Source organism: Muscardinus avellanarius, assembly GCF_963383645.1.
Source record: "Muscardinus avellanarius genome assembly, chromosome: 1".
NCBI lineage: Eukaryota > Metazoa > Chordata > Mammalia > Rodentia > Gliridae > Muscardinus > Muscardinus avellanarius.
In genome coordinates this window covers 195,100,859-195,122,310 of record NC_137786.1, presented here as the reverse complement: position 1 = coordinate 195,122,310, position 21,452 = coordinate 195,100,859, and the positions used below count along the sequence as shown (strand labels likewise).

The window sequence follows — 21,452 nt, the reverse complement described above, 5'->3', positions numbered from 1 at the left end:
CCTGCCCCTGGAGGTCTCTAAAGGACAGCTTGGATGATATGCTGGTTTGGTATCAGGATGGTGGTGCCATCCTTGATTACGAAAGGGCCCCAAGTGCACAGGCTCAGAACGACTGCCTCACCTTGCTGGATTTATGGTCCACGTTAAAGGTGGCAATAACCCCATCTGTCAACTCCCGTCCCTCTCGAAGCACCACGTACTCCGACAGCCGGTTGGCCAGGTAGGTTTTCCCGGTGCCGCTGGGGCCGGAGAGAATGATCCGCCGGTGCTCTATCAGCAGGGAGACGTAGCGCTGCAGGATGGGCTTGGGGATCAAGGACTCGAACACCAGAGAGTCCAGGCTGTTTTCTGCAAGCCCTGCATTGGAGAGACATGGGAAGTCCTGGAGAAGGGCTAGCTTTCTGTGCTCATCTGCCTGGGACTGTCAATACCTGATGCTATCCCTTTCCTGGGCAGTCCACTCACCAGACTGCTGCCCACCCGTGGATTCTGGAGGCTGAGAGCACCCTGCTACTGCTCCAGGATTCATCTCCCTGTTCATCAGCACCTCATGCTCCAGGCTCCTGTCTTGCCTGACTCTCCCAGCTTTAGACGCACTATTAGTATTTGCACCCTCAGTCCTGCCTGTTCTCTGCACACGTATATGGCTCTGCTTGCCTGCCTGGAGTTAGACATCTGCTCAGGCTACACTTGGGTCCTGTCTGCCTGTGTCAGTCACAACCTTGGGGTCGCCTCTTCCCTCTTGTTCTCGCTTGCCCGCCAGGCACCTCTGCTACACACACTTGGATAAAGCATGAAGACACATTTTTATTGTGAAAATGAGAATCACCGCTGGTGTGATCATTTGATTTTGCAATGCAAATGCTGGTAGACCTAGGCTGAAATGCTGCACATTGAGAATTCTGATCCAACAGTTTATCTTTTCCTTTTCCTACCTGGAACATCTTCATTTATCACCGTTGTTGTCTTTAAAGGCACTTTTTTCTTGAGACCATCCTCAAGAGAAGATCTATACAAAGTTAGCTGTCCAGAAACTATGGTAATTTAAAAAACTCCCCTCAAGAAAACCAGTATATGTAAATAAAAATGTAAAAGGAAGGGCCTTTATTGTTTTATAGTATCATCTGCTGTCTATATAATTATTTACTAATTATTTACTGCAAGCAGATACTCCTGATGCAGTTATATGCTGGATTCTAATTCTCCCCCAACCAAGAATAATCCCAGACAGTAGTGACTATTCCACAGAGACCATGACATATGTCTTCAAATGCATTATCTGCTGAGCGTAGACCCAAGATCTTCCAAGAACTGGACTTAATACAATCTACAATGGTCCCAAACTCAGAGTAAAGTGTATAGTGAGCTGAGTGTGGAGCTGAGTGTGGTGATGCATGCCTGTAATCCTAGTATTTGGAAGGCGGAGACAGGAGGGTCACAGGTTCCAGGCCAACCTCAGACACTTAACAAGGCCTTTCACAACTTAGTGAGATTCTGTTTCAAAAGAAAAAATAAAATAGGGCTGGGGTTGTAGCCTGGAGGTAGAATGCCCCTGGGTTCAATCCAGTCTCCCTCTTTTCTTCCTTCCTTCCTTCTTTCCTTCCTCCCTCCCTCCCTCCCTTCCTTCCTTTTCTTCCTTCTTTCCTTTCCTTTCTCTCTCTCTCTCTCTCTCTCTCTCTCTCTCTCTCTCTCTCTCTCTCACACACACACACACACACACACACACACACACACACACACACAATGTAATGTAGGGTCTCTAGTCTAAATTTAACAACAACATAAATAATCACAAGAGGAAAAAAAGTCATTGAAACACTCTTTGCACATATGACGCTGTTTCAGCCTTCTGCCATAAAACCCACAGGGAGTGACTATCTTGTAAACAAACTCCCTCCAGAATAAGCAGTCGTTCCCCTCTTCCCCGCTCCCACTGAAGTGAGCCACTGCAGCTCATGAACTCTTTCAGCTCAGATCCTTGAACAGTTTGTAATGCTCTGAAAGCATAAGTTCCAAGCAATTATGGGAAAATAGAAGTGTCGGGTATCACTGAAAAATAACCCGAGCCGACCCCTCCAGATGCGGAACCTTGGGGTGCTGGCAGCAGCGGTGATGCGGGCCACGGAGGGTGGGGGCACGCCCCTCCACAGGCAGCAAATCTCATCACTGTGTCTATAAAGGTTTGGCCTGGTCTCAGCCATAGGGCCCTCCTTTTACCTCTTAGTCCTTCCATCGCCCACCTGTGAAATGGGCGGTGACAGCGCATGCCTGGCAGCACGGATGAAACGCCACTGAGCTTAGGGTGCAAAAGGCTCTTCTTAAAGGGCTCCTGTCATGGCCAGTTTTGTTGCGGTGTGCCTGCACCTCTTTGTGCCTCCCCTTGTTGAAGAATTCTTCCCGACAGGGAGTTCATCCAACCCAAGGGCTGCACTTGTGACTGGGTTGAGTCAAAGCTTCTCTACCTGCTGTAACGACTGCCGCAGTGGTGGGCATTTGATGCGTGGAGGGCTGGAGCCAGGCCTAGAAATCTTCTGTCTCACTTACAGAAAGATCTTTTTTCTTTAGGTTCCTCTACTAGAAGGATGGGTAAACTGAAGGGCATTTATGGCCCTTTATCAAGGGTACCCGGGGCCATTTCATCAACCATGTGCAGCTGGTTTTGTAGTGGTGACAGTGTTTGAGTACCTAAATCCAGCCATGCCTGAAGCACGCACTCCTGGATTTCCCAGATATCTGAGCTTATGCATTTCCTTTTATGATGTGGCTACTTTTGAGTTGGTTTCTGTCACTTGTGGTTCAAGGGCACAGCAGTGGCATTTCACTTGCCAGCAAGGCTGGGGAAGGCGTGAGCAGCAATGTACCACTTGTTGCCAGCAGAGTGAGATCTTGAATCCTTTGATGGGAAATGCTGGGGTGCAATTGAAAATCTGCCAACCAGAAAGTAAAACTGGGGCAAAACAACTCTGAAACCACACTGTTGAAACTGGAGTCAAGATCGGTCAGAGCCTTTCAAGGAAGAAACCTGACCCTGCAAAAGATGGGCCTGGTGGGGAGCTTATCCAAGTCTATTACTCACATGAGTCATAGAATAGGGAAACAAAAAGGTTTTGCAGCCAAATAAATTTGGAGCAGATTGGATTAAACAGGTTTTTAATAGTAGGAGTTAAGACATTAAAGGACGGAGCCTTTAATGTACCAATATAAAGTCCCCAGCCCCTAAACTCAAATGGGAATAACGTTGAGGTTTCCCTGGCTTATTTGGCTGTAAAGTGCTGTTATCCTATACAGAATTCTGGAGCTGGAATTCAGTGGATCTGCTTTGCCTGGGGCTTCATATCTCTGGGAAAGCGGTTGGGTACCTGAAGCTCCGGGAGCACCGTGCACGGGCCGGAGGCTCAGCGCCGCTGCTCTCTAGCCTACAGCAAGCCATAGTTTCCCCATCCATAGAATGGGATGGCGTCCAAGCCTTGTTGGCAAGAATCGCTCATTGCTATTGGTAAAGTGCCATCTCAATGGGCTTATTAAGATTCCTTCATCTTAGAGTCATAAGGCTAATGGGGCCTTTTGATATATAATTTCAGCAATAAACTAAAATGATTTGCTTCCGACAGTGGTTGGACTATTCAACTTGCTTAGGTAAGGGTAATTGTGGTAGAAAGAAAAAAGAAAAAAAGAACAAAACAACAACCCACAGACATACGCACAAACCCAACTGTGGCCAGGATTTCCTATGCCAAGCCCCCAAACTCCAACTGTGATTTCTGGAAGCTCTGACTTCCATAACTGGCCCATTACCTTTGACAGCCACAGAGATGGTCGTGTTCTCTCCCACCAGGTAGCCACAGGGTAGGAGCTCGGGGGCTTCCGAGGTGTTGCTGCGCTTTATTTCCCCGATGCTGTAGCCGAGAACACTGTCCGAATTCAGTCCAAGCTGACTCACAGGGTCGACGTGAACGATGTATTCCTGGAGAAATTAAAACAAAGACCCTGTCAAAGCAGTGGCTCGAGTCTGCCCGTGACTCGTGTTTTCATTGGGTGATTTACGGTCATCCTGTCTTCATTCTCGGATGATGTTTAAGTTGAAATTGGGTTGTGGAATGAAGGCAAAAAAGGGCTGACTCTCCACCAGGACAATGCCCTGGTAGTGCAGGCTTCTTAAAATACAGATTTATTTGGTTAGGAATGGGGGAAGAAAAACAAATCTCTAGCAAGATTGGGAAAGTTTAGTCTGGAGGAACCGAGCAAGGAAAGGCCAGACTGCTTTCCCTTAGTTCAGCCACAGTCTTGAAGGTATCAGGGCCTGTGAATGGTGCTGGGATTACAAAAAGTAATTACAAAAAGATTACAAAAAAGTAATCCTTCCATTGACTGGGCGAAGATTGCACTGATGAGAGAGTAAAAGCCAGGGCTCCCAGAAAAAAAGCAGCTGTACAAACTTTAAAAAGGGAAATGTGTGTTTAACCTGGGAAGGATCCCCTTGAGGGACACTTGTATCTTGGTTTCTCTGCTGTAAGGTTAGGTGGCCAGAGACTTTAGGTCACTGGATGTGATACCACAAGGCCTGGGTGGCGAGGTGGCCGTGCAATGGCTGAGGAGAGTCCCAGTAACAGGCCTTCCATGGACTTGTTTCCTAGCTTACTGAGACCCCTCTGAAGCCCACAAGGGTCTTTCTAACTCAAGGATTCTAATCTAAAGCCATGACAAGGTTTTGGTGGAGGCAACAGAATTAGTCTGCCCCAAGCCATTCATGTCCCTTGCCTGCTCATATTTCTATAAACTGACTTGCAAAGACAGGGAGTGATCTTTACTCAAAGAACAGAGTTTCTCTGTGTGAGGCCACCTGGATCTAGATGCTGCAAAAAGTTGATGGTGTTCTAACTAATTCAGGTTCTGAAGTCAGAAAAACTGGATGACACTGTTGGCCTTGTTCTAGAATAATGGCCTTAGGCAGGTGCTCTAACTCCAGTGGTACTTCCTCAACTTTAAATGGGAAAATACAGGGCTTGGCATGCTACAGAAAACATGGGCTGTTATTATTATATTTTTTTGTGTGGCACTGGGGATTGAACCCGGGGGCATTCTACCTCTGAGCTATACCCCCAGCTCTATTTTTTTATTCTATATTTTGAAACAGGGTCTCACTAAGTTGTGGAGGGCTTCACTAAGTAGCTGAGGTTGGCCACAAACTTGTAATCCTCCTGTCTCGGCCTCCCAAGTACTGGGATTACAAGCATGCGGCACTATACCTGGCTAACAAGAGCTATTATTACCGCTCCGGGGATATGATTAATTGACACATAGAATAGCTGATTTACTTTAGGACAATAGAAAAAAAAGGTCCCCAAAGCTTCTTTCAAATCACCTACATTCCAAGGTTCTCCTTGTTACTCATTTGCTATTTCCCCTGGGGCAAATACCCAGCCCAATGATGTGAACAGAAAAGTCACAGCCAAGATCCTCTGGCCATTAATCAAATATTACTGTCATTTGCAGCACAAATTGGAAACTCTGAAACATTGGCACAGGCTGCTGGGCATGTCATATCCCGGCCCCAGATCACACTCTCCAAGGCATATTTAGTAGGACGCAATTCTAAGTTGAAGAATGTGGACACGAGAAGTTCATCATAAGGGGATCAAATCTCTGCCCAAATGATGCTCATTAGCTGGCCAACCTCTGCCAAAGACAGAGGGAAAGAGATTGGGTGATGGCCGCAGTCCTTCAGTTCCCTAAAGGGCCAGGAGACAAGTCCAGCAACACGAGGATGTGGAGAAATGGCCAAGGTCAGGACACAAACTTTCCTCTCCCTCTCCCTCCCTGAGCCCAGGCCCCTCTGTCAAAAGTATTACTGCAGCTTTCTTCTTGCAACACTTACTTTGAACAGCCGTCTAACCACCCCATCGAGCACATCCCACTTCGTCTTGCCACTGACTCCAATGCAGCCAATGAGAAAGAGGTGTGGTCTGGAATCCTAAGGGCAAGGAAATGTATGCAGGTGAAAATCAGGTGGACTTCTTTGGACATGGTTCAGCAGAGGGCTTAGATTGTCTCAGAACTCCACCAACGGTTCGGGGGTGGGGGATAAGATTCCTGTGCATTTCAGTATCAGACATAACTTGGAATGCAAAGCCTTAAAACCTCTCCCTGATCTATTGCTAAAGTTGCAATGTGTCAGGAAGACAAAAATCTCTGGAATCTGGAACCTTCCGTTCAGCACGTACCTTATACAGTAGGTGGACCTCACATCCCTCTGCTTGAAATCCTGTCCGACATCTTTTCTTTTTCAAATCTTGCTTAACAACTCACCTCTTCCAGGAAGCCTTCAGCAATTAAACCACTCATCTCAGAGCTTACAATGGTCCAAAGGTTCTGAACACAATTTACATAATGGCATATTCTGCACTTGCTTACTAGTTTTACTTATTTAGTTTTAGTTATTTCTGTCTCTATTTTTTTTTTTTTTTTTTTTTTGGTGGCACTGGGGATCGAACCCAGAAGCATTCTGCCTCTGAGCTAAACCCCCAGTCCAATTTTTTAATTTATTTGGAAACAGGCTCTCACTAAGTTGAGCAAGGTCTCACTAAGTTGTTGAGGTTGGCTTTGAACCTGCAATCATCCTATCTCAGCCTCCTAAGTACTGGGGTTACAAGCGTGTACCACTACACCTGGCTCTATCTTTTTTAAAAATCAAGTTTGTCTCTTTGTTAGATTTTAGAAGTATAGAGTATATTTTTCACCATAGAGTATGTTTCTATTCGTTTTTGTGTCTTTTAATAATATTATTTTTCTTATTAAGAGTGAAAACATGTTCAATTCAGAAAACTCAAAAAAAAAAAAAAAACAACTCTGGGGAAGACTGCCAAAAACTAATCTTTTTTCTGCTTCTTTTGCATCTGTGCCCACAGGGGCTAACCAATCACATCGATTAAAGAAAAGTTGGTAGAACATTCCATTCTGCTGGGTTCGTAAGGATCTCACATGCTCCTCAGGACAGTTTGGAGGGGGGGAGGGGAAAAGGGAGAAGCAGAAGAATCTGGCAATTAAGCACAAAAAATTAAAAAAAATTTAAAAATAAATAAAATCAGCAGAGAAGAAGGCACCAGTCTCGCAGTGACATGATCTGACCTCCACTACCACCTGCCTGTGGCCTCAAGCAAGTGACACTTGTGTCTTCCTTTCTCAGCTGTAAAATGGATAAAAATATCTGGTCAGTCAACCTCACCTGGATGCTGAGGTGATCTGGAAGGATACAATTGTTGAGAGTGACTTGCAAGCTTTGGAAAAACGTAACCTCTATCTATTCACGTTGATAGAATGTAACAGTTCCAAGATCACCTATACTCACTACAACAACAATGGAAGAGTGATTTTTTCCCCCTGCCAGCCCATCACCTCTGCTAGCTGGCTTCTCAGATGGAGCTGTTCAAAGCTTCTTTCTAAGCTAGATGATACTAAAACCCCTGGAAGTTCCAAAATTCTGGATTTACATCTTTCAGTGGGGTTAGTGAGCCAGCCATAGTGGGAACACTGTCAAGGCAGATTCTGGCTGCAGGTACTGTTTTGATGGGCATTGTGGATTCCCCAGCTATCTAAAACTATATGCAGTAGCACATTGGCTAAGAGGTAAAAATCCAAAAATTCAAGGGGTCTTGAAGTATTGACCCACGAGGCCTCTTCCCACTCACTTAAGCCAATGCCATTCAGAGCATCTTTGGGGATGTAATCACTGACTAAATGTAACTTTCATGTCACCCCCACTTGTACCCACTGTCACTAGCAGTCATGCAAACTCTGAAAACTCCAATGCTCAACCTCAGGGACTCAGGATGCCCCAGCAGCTCCTTTCATAGTCACTGGTGCGCTTCCTGGACTTGGCTGAGTCTTTCTCTGTCTCTTGTTGTCTATTTAGTTGTAGCCTCCAATGAGATAAAGCTGGTGCTCTGGACCAGCTGAGTTGTTACCTTATTTTTGTACCTATGTGCTAAATGTGCTTAGATGCCTTGGACGAGCTCTGGGAAAGTATTAAATCCAGAAAAGCCATTCCTGTTACTGGATGTTAGTGTTTACTTAATCACAGGAAAGTACAGTGTGGGACTGTTTCTAGTACACTTTATTAGACTTTCAAACAGGAGAGGAAGGGAAGTTCCCTTTGCTCACTTCAATCAGGTCAAAGGGCTGCTGGAATTATGCTTACAGTAGTCTCCACTTATCCGAGGTTTCATTTTCTGTTTTCAGCTTTCTGTGGTCAACCCAATATCGTGTCATAATCCTATTTTATTATTAGTTATTATTAATCTCTCTTTCTTTTGTTTTCTGGTACTGGGGTTTGAACCCAGGGCAGTCTAGCTCTGAGCTATTACCCTAGCCATTTCTTTTTATTTTGAAATAGTTTTCACTAAGTTGCTCAGGCTGGCCTTGAACCTACAATCTTCTTGTCCCAGTTTACCAAGTACTGGCATTATAGGCATAGGCCACCATGTCTGGCTAGTTATTGTTAATCTCTTAAAGTGCCCAATTTATATACTAAGCCATCATAGATATGTATAGACAGGAAAAAAAAATAGTAGATACGGAGTTTGGTACGATCTGAGGTTTCAGGCATCCATTGGGGGTCTTGGAATGTAGCCTCATGAATAAGGGGGGACTACTGTATTAAGAAAAGCGTTAGTAGTATTTCCAGATCACCTTAGGCTCTTGCGATCAGATCACTAAGCTAGGTAGTTCTACCTGGGTAGAGACAGGCAGAGCAGGGAAAGGGATCCAACTAACCTCCTTCCACTTCATTTCCTCCTGAAAGCTGACAACTATCTTAACATGCCTGCCTCCTTCCTTCCGAGCCGAGCATTCACCAGTGTCATCCAGCAACATGTCTGCGAATGGAAAACATCAACAGCCTTAGGCACATGGGGACAGCAAAGCCGGCTTCCTGACACCCCCGCTGCTCGGTGGCACCGCAGCGGGACAAACCAGGTGTCGGGGTGCAGGGGGGGTGGGGTGGGGGGCAGAGGGCAGAATGGAGAACGCAACCACAAAAACCAATGGTGGACCAACCAAGGAACCAGCAGGCTGACGATGTATCTGGCCGAATGGAAGTGCGAGGGAGACTCAACCAAAATGATAGCAGCGGCAGCATCATGGATAAAAATAAAAGCATCAGCCTCGATGTGCTTACAGAGAAAACCTAGGTCGTGTTTGCTGATGATGTGCCAGCCTGGAATCCATCCTGAAGACAGGAAGATCCTGGGCCAGGCCATCGCCCCACTGGGGCTGCTGCTGTGGGGTATGTACGCAGCACTCGGCCTCTTGAAATGGATCCTACAGAGCTCAGTGTGGGGGGTGAGGGGGGGGTCCAAGCTCACCGCTTGGAGAATTTGGGGTTCTGGAGCAAAGCATGAGAGCGCTCTAATGGCTGGGCTCATGTTGGTAGCAGACGCACACCCGGACACACACACCCCAAGCACACACACGCCTGTTACCTCTCCATTTCAAATCTGTTGACTTGCTTATCCTGGGGTACCCGTTTTAAGACCAGAGTGCCAGCTGCAGACCCTGCAAGCTGCCCCCACACCTGGCAAGCCACTCACCCAGGCTGGTTGACTCCGTGAGGTTGAGGCTGTGCTGGGAGAGGCCCAGGGACTGCCTCGGGGAGGCCGAGATGGAGAGCTGAGAGGGGGCCCGGCTGCAGCCGCTGCCTTGAGACTCTGACTTCAGCCGGTCGTTTTCTGCTTTCAGCTTCTCTATTTCACTCTGCAGAGTATGGGACACACACAGTTACTGGGAGATCATGGGGATGACCCTTTTCTGGAGGAAGAATCTGAAATCTCCTTGCAGGAAACTGGAGGCCAGCCCCATCAAGGCAGGTAATACCCTCAGAGGGACTCAGCAGCAAGTGCCACCTTCACTGTGTGCATTGGATGCCTGTCTGGCAGGGCAGTACCATCCTTTCAGAAAATTAACCTTTGAAAAGAGGCACTCACTCCGAAGCTGGAATTGGAGCCTGCCGAGGGGTTAGGCCGGTGCCGGGGCCAGCGTGGCCGGGATTGGAGCCTGCCTTGAGGCAAGGCCATTACTGGGGCCTCCGAGGCCAGGATTGGAGCCTGCCAAGGGGTTAGGCCGATGCCGGGGCCAGCAGCCGGCATTGGAGCCTGCCATGAGGCAAGGCCAGTGCTGGGGCCTCCAAGGCTGGGATCGGAGCCTGCTGAGGGGGTTAGGCTGGTGCCGGGGCCAGCGAGACCAAGATCGGAGCCTGCCGAGAGGCAAGACCGGTGCTGGGGCCTCCGAGGCCAGGATCGGAGCCTGCCGTGAGGCAAGGCTGCTACTGGGGCCTCCAAGGCCAGGATCAGAGCCTGCCAAGGGGTTAAGCCAATGCTGGAGCCAGCGGCTAGCATCGGAGCCTGCCATGAGGCAAGGCCGGTGCCAAGGCTAGTGGCCAACATTGGAGCTTGCTGTGAGGCAAGGCCGCTACTGAGGCCTCCGAGGCTGGGATCAGAGCCTGCCTTGAGGCTAGGCCGGTGCTGGGGCCACCGAGGCCGGGATCCGAGCCAGCCAAGGGGTTAGGCCAGTATCGGGGCCAGCGAGACCAGAATCAGGGCCTCCCATGAGGCAAGGCCGCTGCTTGAGCCAGCGAGGTCTGGATCAGTCCACCGGGTAGCCAGGCCACTACTGGGGCCATCAAGAGTGGGATGGGTACTTGCAACGCGGCATGCACAGAGAAATATCGCAGAAAAAAAACCCAGATGCTTCCCCTAATCAGCAATAACTAGGAGGAAAGGGGCAACAGGAAGAGGTTGAGCTATAGAAAGGACCCTATAGTGAAGCAACTAATGTGACCAATCAGAGGGTATGGAATAGGGGAGGATGGAGCCTCTTTAAAACGTAGGAGGTACATAAACAAATGTATCAAAGTTAATCACCAAAGAAGCATGGGATCGAGGGAGGGGGAGGGAATGGGATGGGGGCTGGATGAGGGCTAATTGGATGATGTGTGCTTGTATATCCTCTCAAGTCTTGTATTCCAATGTGATATATGATTACAATGCACCAATAAAAATAAATTAAAAAAAAAAAAAGAAAAGAGGCACTCAGAAAGTTGGCTTTTCCAAAAGGCTGCTTATGACTTGAGCCTTCAGTGAAAGGAAGTTGTAATCAAAGAGTTTGGGGAAACTGTGGATTTGATAGGTTTCTTCACTGTAAGATTCCTTAGGGCCTTTTAATAAGCAGCTACTCTTTATGAATCTGAGAGGGGCATGTGGTATATAGCACTTCCCGAATATACTTGATAGGGTGCTCTCCTTTTGTAGAGCCTCTCCTCCAGCGAGTGGTTCAGGGAAACTCCTTTGGGAAGGAGGTTTACATATCGTGTTTAGCATCCCCCACAGGAAACTTTCATTCTACAAATATCTGTGAAGAAGCTACTGTGTACAGAGCAGTGGTGCTATGTCCAGAAAAAGGGACAAAGAAACAAGTCCAAAGACTCAGCTGTCTTCACCCATGCTAGAGAGTGCAAAGGCAGGTAAGAACAAACCACAGCAGTGTTCAGAGGAGGGCAACGAAGCTCTTCCACCTGTAGGATTTGGAAAGTCCTTGGCAGAGGGAGCAGCATCGGGCTAAGCCCTGGAGGAAGGGTCCAATTTGGATATGCAGAGTGATATTCCCAGTGGAGAGAAGAATGTGAAATAGAAATTCCCAGGACATGCAAGGGAACAGTCTGGGGTTCCATCTGGTCTGAGAGTGGAGTGTGAAAAGCGGTGTTGGGGAGGGCAGAGTGGACTGAGAGAGAAAAGGACCCCTGGCCTAGAGCAAGAGGCAGTGGGGAGCCACTGAAAGTCAAACGCAAACCAAGGGCATGGCTGCTCTCATATTTTCAGAAGACTGTAATGAGCAATATGTGGATGTGATTAAAAGAAGAAGAGGCTAGCAAAGCAGAGAGTGGCCCCTGGATTGTCATGCAGCCCTTCCGGCTTAGTGGAGAACAGCCTCCCAGCGCTGTCACCTAGACCGCGTGGGCTTGGTCCAGCCTTCTGGGCTCTCACCTGCATCCGATTCATGGCCTCCCTGAGCTGGTCGAGCTGGTGGGCTGAGCTGAGGGCTTCGAGGCGGATGTCCGTCAGCTTCATCTCCTTGTCTCTCAGCTCATTTCGGAGCTGCATGACCGTCTCTGCTTCACTATCCATGCACTCTGAAATTCTAGGGAAGAGAGAATGTCACTAACAAAAACAGCTCTGAGTCCATCTCCGTTTAGTCCCTACTAGCCTGTGTTACACATCAATCAGCAGGTTTGTTCAGCGATAGCGGTGCTTCCCAGAGGTGACCATGGTAAGAGCACCTGCAAGTCCCAGGTATTACTACTACTCCACAGCCCCGTAGAGCTCTGGAAATCAGAGCAGCTCTGGTGCACTTATCTGCAAACTTCCAATAACTGAGGTTAAGATAAGCAGGAGCTAGCCAAAGGAGCAATAGCCCTTGGGGTTTGAACACTTCCCAGTGTGTACACAGCTGGGCCCCTTCAATGACACCACATGGCCTTCAAGTTCTAAACTCACTTAGAGAAGCAAGGTCAACTGCCTGTTTTCAAGAACAAAAACTCCAAGGTTAAACTGATGAGGGATGAGTTTTATTGGCCCAAATGGGTACAGAAAGTAAAGACATAGGAGAAAGGTCATCTGCATTTTTTTTGTGTGTGTGTGGGGGGGTACTGGGGTTCCTGGAAACCCTTCTACCTCTGGGCTACACTCCCAGAGACCTATTTTTTTAAAATATATTTTATTTGGAAACGGTCTCTTAAGCCAGGGAGGCTGGCTTCTAACCTGAGTGATCCTCCTGTCTCCGCCTCCCACGCGGGGGTGGGGGGGTGGGGGGGTGGATTACAAGCTTGTACCACCATGCCTGACTGCCATTTTTTTTTCTTATCTCATTCTAAAACTCTCTCTCTCTCTCTCTCATTCTCTCTCCCTCTCTCTCCCTCTCTCTCCCTCCCTCTCGGAAATGTATCTAGAGAGATCAGCCTTCTTTAGCCTTCTTTAGTTCTCCCATCCCCCTGCCTCAGTCAGAGGCTCAGGGCAAGGGAACAGCTGCAGGGGGTTAGAGGCCAGCGAGGCTGCTGGGACAGAGGGCAAAGTTCCACCTGAACCCCAGCAACAACTTGGCTAGGTGTCTTCCTTTCCCAGCTGTACATCAAATCCAGGTGACATTGGGACCTGCAGAGTGCCTCTTTCTTAAGAAAAGGCTAGGCTGGGTGCCTTGCTTGATTAGTTAGGCCTCTCTTTAGATTCCTGGCAGGTCTGTATGGAGTAGAAGACTGTAAAAGTCATGATGAATTGCAATGTTCTAGAGAGATGGTTCTATTAAAAAATAGTTCCATGGATTCTAAAGATCATAGAGTCTGGGGATACTGGGTGATAGAATAGAAGGATTTAATGCGTACTACATTGAAGATAGGAGAAAAATAAGCCTCAAATAACCAAGTCCTGCCTCCCAAGCTAGAGCTGAAGCTCATTGTACCGGAAAGAGATGGGAGGCACGTGGTCCCTTCAGCAGACACTTTGCAAGCTGGTTCACAGAGACCCAAGAGCTGGATTTTGGACAATACAAAAGAAAAAAAAAAATCCCTGACCTGTGATACTAGTTGAGGGGTGGAAATTTTAATCAACCAAAAGGAAAACTATAAAACTTTTAAAATAAATGTAGTTGTATTTCATAGGAAGAAAGAACTATTCGAAAAATTTAACACTTGAACCAACAAAATTTTCGGATGCTATTTTTTTTAAATCTGCACCTAAACTGTTTTGATTTGAGAGATGTAAGTAGTCAAACTCCTCATCACTTTAAATGTTATCAGCAACCAAGGAAGCTTCTCATGCAAAAGTGTTAGGAAATTGAAGCCAATAGATTTGGGGTAAAAAGGACTGTAGAGACAGAAATGCCTTTAGAATTCAGAGCATCCCATTCCTTGCCCTGCCCCCAGGCTCCTTGTGCTTTGAGTAGCCTGTGGTTTGCAAGGTTTAACTATAGAACCATGCTTCTGTGCTTTTTGGTTTGGAGAGGTTTGCACGGGAGCTTGTAAAGCTGATTCTATCTTGAGAGGACTATGGTTTCCTGGTATAAATGAAGTATAAAGTCTGAACACAATTCTACTGTGGCAGGGCATGGTGCCACATGCCCATGAGACAGGATTGCAGGTTTGAGGCCAGCCTTTTCAACTTAATGAGACCATGTTTAAAAATAAAATATAAAATAGGGCTGGGGGCACAGCTCAGAGGTAGAACATCCCTTGGTTTAATCCCCAGTGTCACATTTAAAAAATAAAATTCCACTGTGACTCCGGTCTAAGCCACACCATGCCCTACACCGACCCTGAAGGCTCCAGATACTCAAGCCTCCGTGTGAACTATGCCTATCCCCAGAAAGCAGGCTCAGAAAGAGAGACAATATTTTCTCAGTACCCACTTTGTGGATTGTAACGGGTTACTTTGCAGAGCTTGGCCAATCAGTGACTTTACAAAGGTATCTATCTGCTTCAATATTCATGTGGAAATTCCATTCCCAAAGCCACATATTCATTAATATATTTGGAGGTGGGGCCTTTGGCAAGTAATTAGTATTAGATGAATCGTGTGAGTGGGACCAAGTAATTGAACTCATGGAATTATAAGAGGAGGAAGAGAGACCCAAGTCAGCAGGCCTGCTCATCTTGCTATGCTGGACCTTCCACTAGAATAGTACCTGACCCTGAAGAAAGCTCTCTCCAAATGCTCAACAGCTACTGGTGCTATGTACCCAAACTATAGGTAAAATAAACTCCTGTTCTTTTCTAAGCTACTGAATCTATAGTAATCAGTTATAGCAACAGAAGACAGTCTAAGACAAAAGGGAAGGAAACTCAAATGAAGAGAACTGGTATTCGAAATACAAGGTTCCTCCAAAATTAGCGGCTTTCAATAACAATGGAGGCTGGGTGAGGGATTGCCCATGGCACAGAGATGCCACTGAAAATGAGCTCTTTGGCAGCAGCACAAACTAAGTTTTAGTTCTCATCTCTCCTGTCTAAGAGAGAGTCTTCCTTCTCCCTCAGTTCCTTTCCTGACTCGACTTAATGCTATGTTGCTGATAATGCTATTGTACTTCGCAGCTTACCCTGTCAGGCTGTCAGATTCTCCAGGACTAGGGTAATTCTCTGCATAATTTTTCGTGTCTCATCGCTTTGATCTACACACAGTAGGTGCGCAGCGATGCTTACTGAACATATAAATGTGAACCGGGTTACACATTTGGAGATATTATTTTATTCACTGTATACATGGGTAGTTCCAGAAAGAGGGTCAATATTTATGTCTGTTTTTAAAAAAGGTGGGGCATGAGATTATCCGAGGTCACCCTAATAAGCATGACTGTGTTGGGATCCAACTTGGTAGGTCTGCTAAACTCTAGAATCTGTGCTGCTGGACTGGATCCAGTAGGCATTCAGCACATGCTTGTCCACTTCATGGACTGCTTATGGAAGCAACCCGGTGTGTGTGTTTTTGGTCCATAACCCATTATTACAGCACATTCCTTCTGCCTGGTCCAGAGGCGGGGCTGGTGGCATACCTAATTTTAAGCGCCTCAAGTGTGGGAAACGTCCCATTTCCCCAGCTGCCATTCCTTTCGCCCACGGGGCGGGGAATCTCTTAAGCCCAACTCCTCTGCCTCTGGTTTCTCCTTTGAACTCTTGCTCACATCTAGATTTGCACATTCTTACAAACCTTTCAAGGTTGGAAATAAGCATTTTCTCTCAGCCCACCATTTGGAAAACTAGACCAAAAACAAACATCTCCAGTATCCACGGAGGCTCTGGAATGTAAAAAAAGGGTTGTGGAGCCAAGAGCCTGCCCTGCCCCATCCCTCTGGGGGAAGTGGTTTGGAAAGAGCCTTCTTGCTCGTGGTCCTATGTAGCTTGGTGCATCACCACACTCTCCCCTCATCTGACTCGGCTGCACAGTGGCATGTGGCCCAGTTTCTATTCTGTCCTCCAAGCAGTCTTCTCTCTGCTCCTGGGTTTCCTCCCACCTCCCTGGCTGCTGTATTTTCTCTGCCTGAACTTCAAACATCAGCATACGCCAGCTCCTAGTCCTTGTCCCTCTGATCTTTTTCATCTTCATTCAAGCCCTTGGAGAACTTCAGTTTCCCAGCTCTCAGAACAACTGAGGAGCAGCCCATGCCTCCCAAATCAATGCCTCCAGGAAATTTGGGCTAGCTGCCACCTCCTATGGTACCAGCCAGCCTGGGAATCACACATGTAATATGGCCAAACCAGAGCTCTTGATCCCTACTCCACCTCCACCTGGGTCCCCTGCTCATCCCATGTACTCAAGCTGCAGACTTAGGGATATCTAAGGATTATTTTTCTCTTCTCCTCATACTCCACATCTGATCCATAATTTAAATGGCTATCACTTAGGTCTAGAAGAAAGCTGTCAAGTTGTCTTCCAGACGTAAATCCATCAAGGAATCGCCACTACCATCAGCCATTCATGAGGATGTTAACCAGATGCCCACCCTGGGGAGACTAGGGACCCCTGGGGACATGGCACGGTACAGTCCATTCCACTTGTGAGCCTCCATTCTGTGCCATGCACTCACTCTTCACGGCTCTCTTACAACAGTGTCTAAGACTAACCATTCGTTCAGTCCACAGAATATTTTGATGCCTGCAAAACCAACAGAGCACTGACCTCCATGGAGCTTACATTGTAGATATAGGGTAGGTTAAAGGGCAAAGAACAAAAAAACCAAGGAAAATTTATAAGTCATATGGTGACATGTGCAATGGTGGAAAATGAAGTAGGGGAAGGGGGATGACAGGGGGCGCTGGGTGGCCGGCCGCCTGAAGAAGTGACTATCAAGAGGAAGAGCGGGGCAGGTTATATAGAGGGAAATACACCAAGTGATGTATACATGCGTGTTTGTATCACTTTGTATCTATGATGTATAATTACATTGCACCAATAAAAGTATATAAAAAAGAAAAAAATACAGGAAGAACATATCAGGCAAGTGCAAAGGGTTCAGGTGGGGAGTGTGATGGGATTATTTATGGAACAATCTATGGCCAGTGTCCTGGACCAGGGGAGGTGCCAGCTGCCTCTGTGCCCTTCCTTTCTCCACCCTTGTGCCCCTGTATTTCTTATCCACTGTACACTAATCCAGATTTTCTCACTTTTCTGTCTAAAATTCTCTCACATGTGAAGTCAGATGCAACTCCGCTTAGACTTCAAAGCCTTCTGAGTAGCAGGGTCAGCCTATCTATCTCCAAATCCTCTTTTCCTCTTTTCACACAGTCCCTTGACCATCCCATGACAGTGAGGCAGGCCATCCCTCCTTCTCAGGCTCTTCCAGCCCCTTTCTGCATTAGGTTTCCTGTGCTATTGCTTCTTGGGAAGGCTGTGCTGCTCACTGGGGGGCCCCACTGTGTTCACCAGAGTCCATCTCTTCCTTCAAGTTTTCCTTTGCAGGTGGTATAGCCCTGAGTCCTGGTCAGTGGACTGTGGGTAGGGAGGGCATGCACCTCTTCAAGGGCTGGAGCATAAAACCCTCCTGCAGGATCCTCCATGCTTTCCTCTGGCCCACACAGAGACTGAGCAGAGGAGTCAGGCATGGAATATCTGCAGTAGGGTTGGAGTGAGCCACAAATAAATGGTGTTGAGTAAAGCCACTGAGCTTTACAGTTTGTCACAGTAGCTAGTGCCATGGACCAGAACTAACCAGTGATTCCTCCTGTTATGAAGGTCTCAGCTGAAAAGTTGCCTCCTCAGAGGTGCCTCTCCTGCCCACCCCCCATCTAACACTGCTGCCAAGGTACTCTGTGTTCTAGCTGTTGTCATTCACAGCATTAACCTTAGTACTAGCTGACTTTTCTAGTTTAATCATGATTCTCTGTTTAATGTCCACTCTCATCCTGCAATAGATAGGGTCAAAGAGAAAAGAAATATGGTTAGTCTTAGACACTGTTGTAAGAGAGCTGTGAAGAGTGAGTGCATGGCACAGAATGGAGGCTCACAAGTGGAATGGACTGTACCATGCCATGTCCTCAGGGGTCCCTAGTCTCCCCAGGGTGGGCATCTGGTTAACATCCCTGTCTCTGCGGAGCACCTGGATACCACTCTGCTCACACGGGCTGCTCTCCAAAAAGTTCAAATCAACAACTAGAGAGCAAATCATGGGTCCCTAGTTCTTCTGGGCAGGAAAAGACTAAATTGGGATGCTCTGAGATGGGTGCTGGCCTGTGAGACCTGTCCTGTATTTACTTCTTGGGGACCCTGTGGATGAAGTAGGACCCACACTATCAATTGTTCATCTAATCTTTTACTCAAGAAAACCCAAAGCACTGTAGGGAAACACTGAAGTTCGCATTCTTCCCGGCTCAGGCTCAGATTTCACCTTGCCCACAGTAGAAGTACATGTCCCTTTAGCCACCCTATTACCAAGTGCTCCCCAGTAGAGGAGGAGCTGCTGGCAGGGCCATGCTTCCCTAGTGGGTGGAACTATTGAAAAGTTGTGAAACTCTATCTACCCCCCTTCCTCTCTTCCACTTTCCATCTTCCATGCAGTTGGTGTGCCCCAAGGACCTGGCCTCCACACAAGCCCATCTGTTGCATGCACTTTCTGTGTTCTGCGGTGGCACTTGGGCAGGACCATGGGCCCGTGCACAGGCTGCTGCCCTCAGTGGGCTGCCTGGGGACGTGGACTCCAGGGTTGGCTCCACAGACGCAGCCTCTTCAGATTGAAGGATGCTGGGACAGGAAGATAGACACCACCTATCTGCCCCATCAATCTTTCTCAAGAATCCACTGAAGTAGATGTCATTACTTCTACTTTACACAGTAAGGAAACTGAGATTTACACGACAAATCTTTTCTAACTGTATCTCAATAACTATCCTGCCCCAGCCATGGCTCCTCTCTTCTCCTAGGCACTGTCTCATCTCGCTGATAACTTTTTTCGCAGATTACTTGTGCTCTAGTTTGTATCAGTAATTGTACGCTTGGCCTCCATGGTTTCAAATGGAATTCAGCCCTAGTGGGTGGAGGCAGCCTCTTCACTGCTAAAGGAAGATGGCTGTGTCACTCTCTGAGCTGACACCAGGCTCTCTGTTCATTCTTGCTCTCTGATCTAGAGCCCAGGTCTTGTATTCTTAGAGCACAGGGCTTTCTCCCTACACAGAAGGAGGAACAAAGTGCCCATGCACAGAGGCAATTGTGGAGGAGAGCTGGACAGGAGCATATGGCTCTTCTCTGTGTAACCAGTAGCCATGGGAACAACACCTAAGTACCTGAACAAGACTAGCTGTGTCCCTGATGAGAAACACACAGATTGTTCACATTCAATTAACTTGGGGGAGTATTTCATGGGGATAAATCATTTCATGGCATATAAAATCATTTGGTAAAGAAAACTGTCACTGAATCTATCTTCTTTTTAAACTTCCAATTTTTGAATTCTAACTTCAGAGAGTTAATGACAAATTTTAATCAAAAAAGAAAAAAAAAAAGAAAAATATGTCTTGTTGCCCTAATGAACTGGAACTGCAGCTAAAACTACCAACACATATTATACCATCTCCTCCTTATAGCAAAACAGTTCTAGTGCTTTTAAGTACATTTATCTTGTTCAACCCCTAGAATGGTATAAGTAGACAAGAGCCATTATCCCAATTTGACAAATAAAAAATAAAAACAAAAGAGAAGTTAATCAACTTGCTAATTATGATATTGACACTGCCATAACTAGGACCTCTGTTTTCTTTCTCTCTAAACGTCCCCAGCCCTAAAATACTTGAAGAGCCTCCAAGGTCCTATTAATGTAGAGCACAAAGGAGTCCAAGGAGCAGATTCACCACTGAAGGACTCCCAGCCATTCCTATTGATGAAGATTCTCAGGGGCCATAGATATCATCTGGCACGGCGACCCTGAAAAGGATACTCACAGAGAGTTGGAATGGGAGTTTCTCAGCAGCGGGGTGGAGCCCGTGGACCCGTTATGTGGTAACTTTGGTGAGGAAGGCAAAGAAGAATCTGTCATCTCCTCAATATCTGAATGAGAGGATGCCGACTTGGGGGACTTCTTCTTCCCAAAAGCTTGCTTGAAGGAGCTGCGTAACTGAACACACGAGACTGTCAGCCTTTCAGGGGCTGTGACCAACGCTTTGGCCTCAGCTAAATACAGACATGCATACAAAAGAGTAATTCATTCTCCCACGCCTTCCCCCATGGAAAAGGCTCCCCACAGCCTCTCCAACCAGTGCATTAAGGGAACAGGAGTTATCTGGTGTTGACAGCTCAAAGGACTGGACCTGTGGGTAACATTCCATGCCTACTCTTGGCTCAAAACTAGGTAGCAACGGCAAGACAGAGCATGGCTCAGCAGATGGGTGTGGGGAGGATGGGGTTACACGGCCACAAAGCAGGATGCTCAGACATGGCGACGGATGCGGATGAGGTTAGTCATACCAATGGATGGGTTAGCTTGGTATCTGATAGTAATGTTGGTCTCGCTTACCTCATTGACCTGCCAGAGAAAACGCAAGCAAAAAATGGGGAAGGGGGAGGAAAAGAGACAATTTTTAACAGAGAAAGCCAGTGACAGGGAAAGCTTTGGACTTTTCAGATACAACATGGCTAATAATAAACATCACACGCAGAGGTTTCCAGTAGGAACGTGAACCTTTGAAAGCGCTGGGGGCAGTTCCCTCCATTATGAAAGGAAGGGAAGGGCAGGTCAGGTATCCCTATAATCCAGGTGCCTCCAGCTTCTCCCTGTCTGTTTGAACTGGATGCCGCCAGCTTCCTGTGCTTCTCATCCTTTTCCTGCCTCTTGTCAGTCATCTCTCCATGCCTGAATGTTGTAGGAGCATATCTTCTTTTCTGAGCAAAGGCAGCCTTGTGGATATACTTACTGCCTCACATGGCTCTGTGGTTCTTTGCCTCATCTACTACGGCTTGCTACTGTCCTTGTCTAAGAAGATAATCTAGTAAGCAGGGGATCAGCTGTCTCACTCAAAAGATGTAAAGTTATGTAAGAAATTTATTCACCATATTGGAAAAAGGAGACTAGTCTGATTTCCCCAAACCATGAGAATGGGGCTGGAAATTCTAATGAGAACGTAAAGAGTTAAATGCAGTTCTCTGGAAGTCATGAGTGGCATGTATTCTCCTGGGCCCCCCAGAATTAATGATTCATCTTGAAAAAATAAAAGATCTTCTTAAGAAGTAATTTTCATTTTCTAAAGTCTATTTTCCTTCTGAAAATGCATTCCAGGAGTTTTCTTAGCCATTGAGAAATTCAGAAAACAGGTCATTTGGCAAACTGATGACTTTTTATCCCATTAATGTATTTCATCTCTAATAAACTGCATGTCCAGCTTGTGGACACATCGAGAGCCCGTTGCTCTCTCATTTTATAGTCCTGATCGCATTTCC

At 46.9% G+C, this 21,452-nt stretch overlaps 1 protein-coding gene across 3 annotated transcripts in view; it reads right to left on the bottom strand.

The window, feature by feature from the left end:
• NAV2 (neuron navigator 2) overlaps nt 1–21,452 on the bottom strand; it is a gene marked incomplete at both ends in the record, with an annotated part of 737,881 nt that overhangs the window by 16,474 nt on the left and 699,955 nt on the right. For all 3 annotated transcript variants that reach the window (XM_080694785.1, XM_080694783.1, XM_080694784.1), the window contains 7 exons: nt 122–357; nt 3,796–3,964; nt 5,876–5,971; nt 8,770–8,870; nt 9,585–9,747; nt 12,033–12,186; nt 19,961–20,133. In XM_080694785.1, the coding sequence (XP_080550911.1) occupies nt 122–357; nt 3,796–3,964; nt 5,876–5,971; nt 8,770–8,870; nt 9,585–9,747; nt 12,033–12,186; nt 19,961–20,133 (1,092 nt within the window). The remainder of the gene's footprint in view (nt 1–121; nt 358–3,795; nt 3,965–5,875; nt 5,972–8,769; nt 8,871–9,584; nt 9,748–12,032; nt 12,187–19,960; nt 20,134–21,452) is intronic.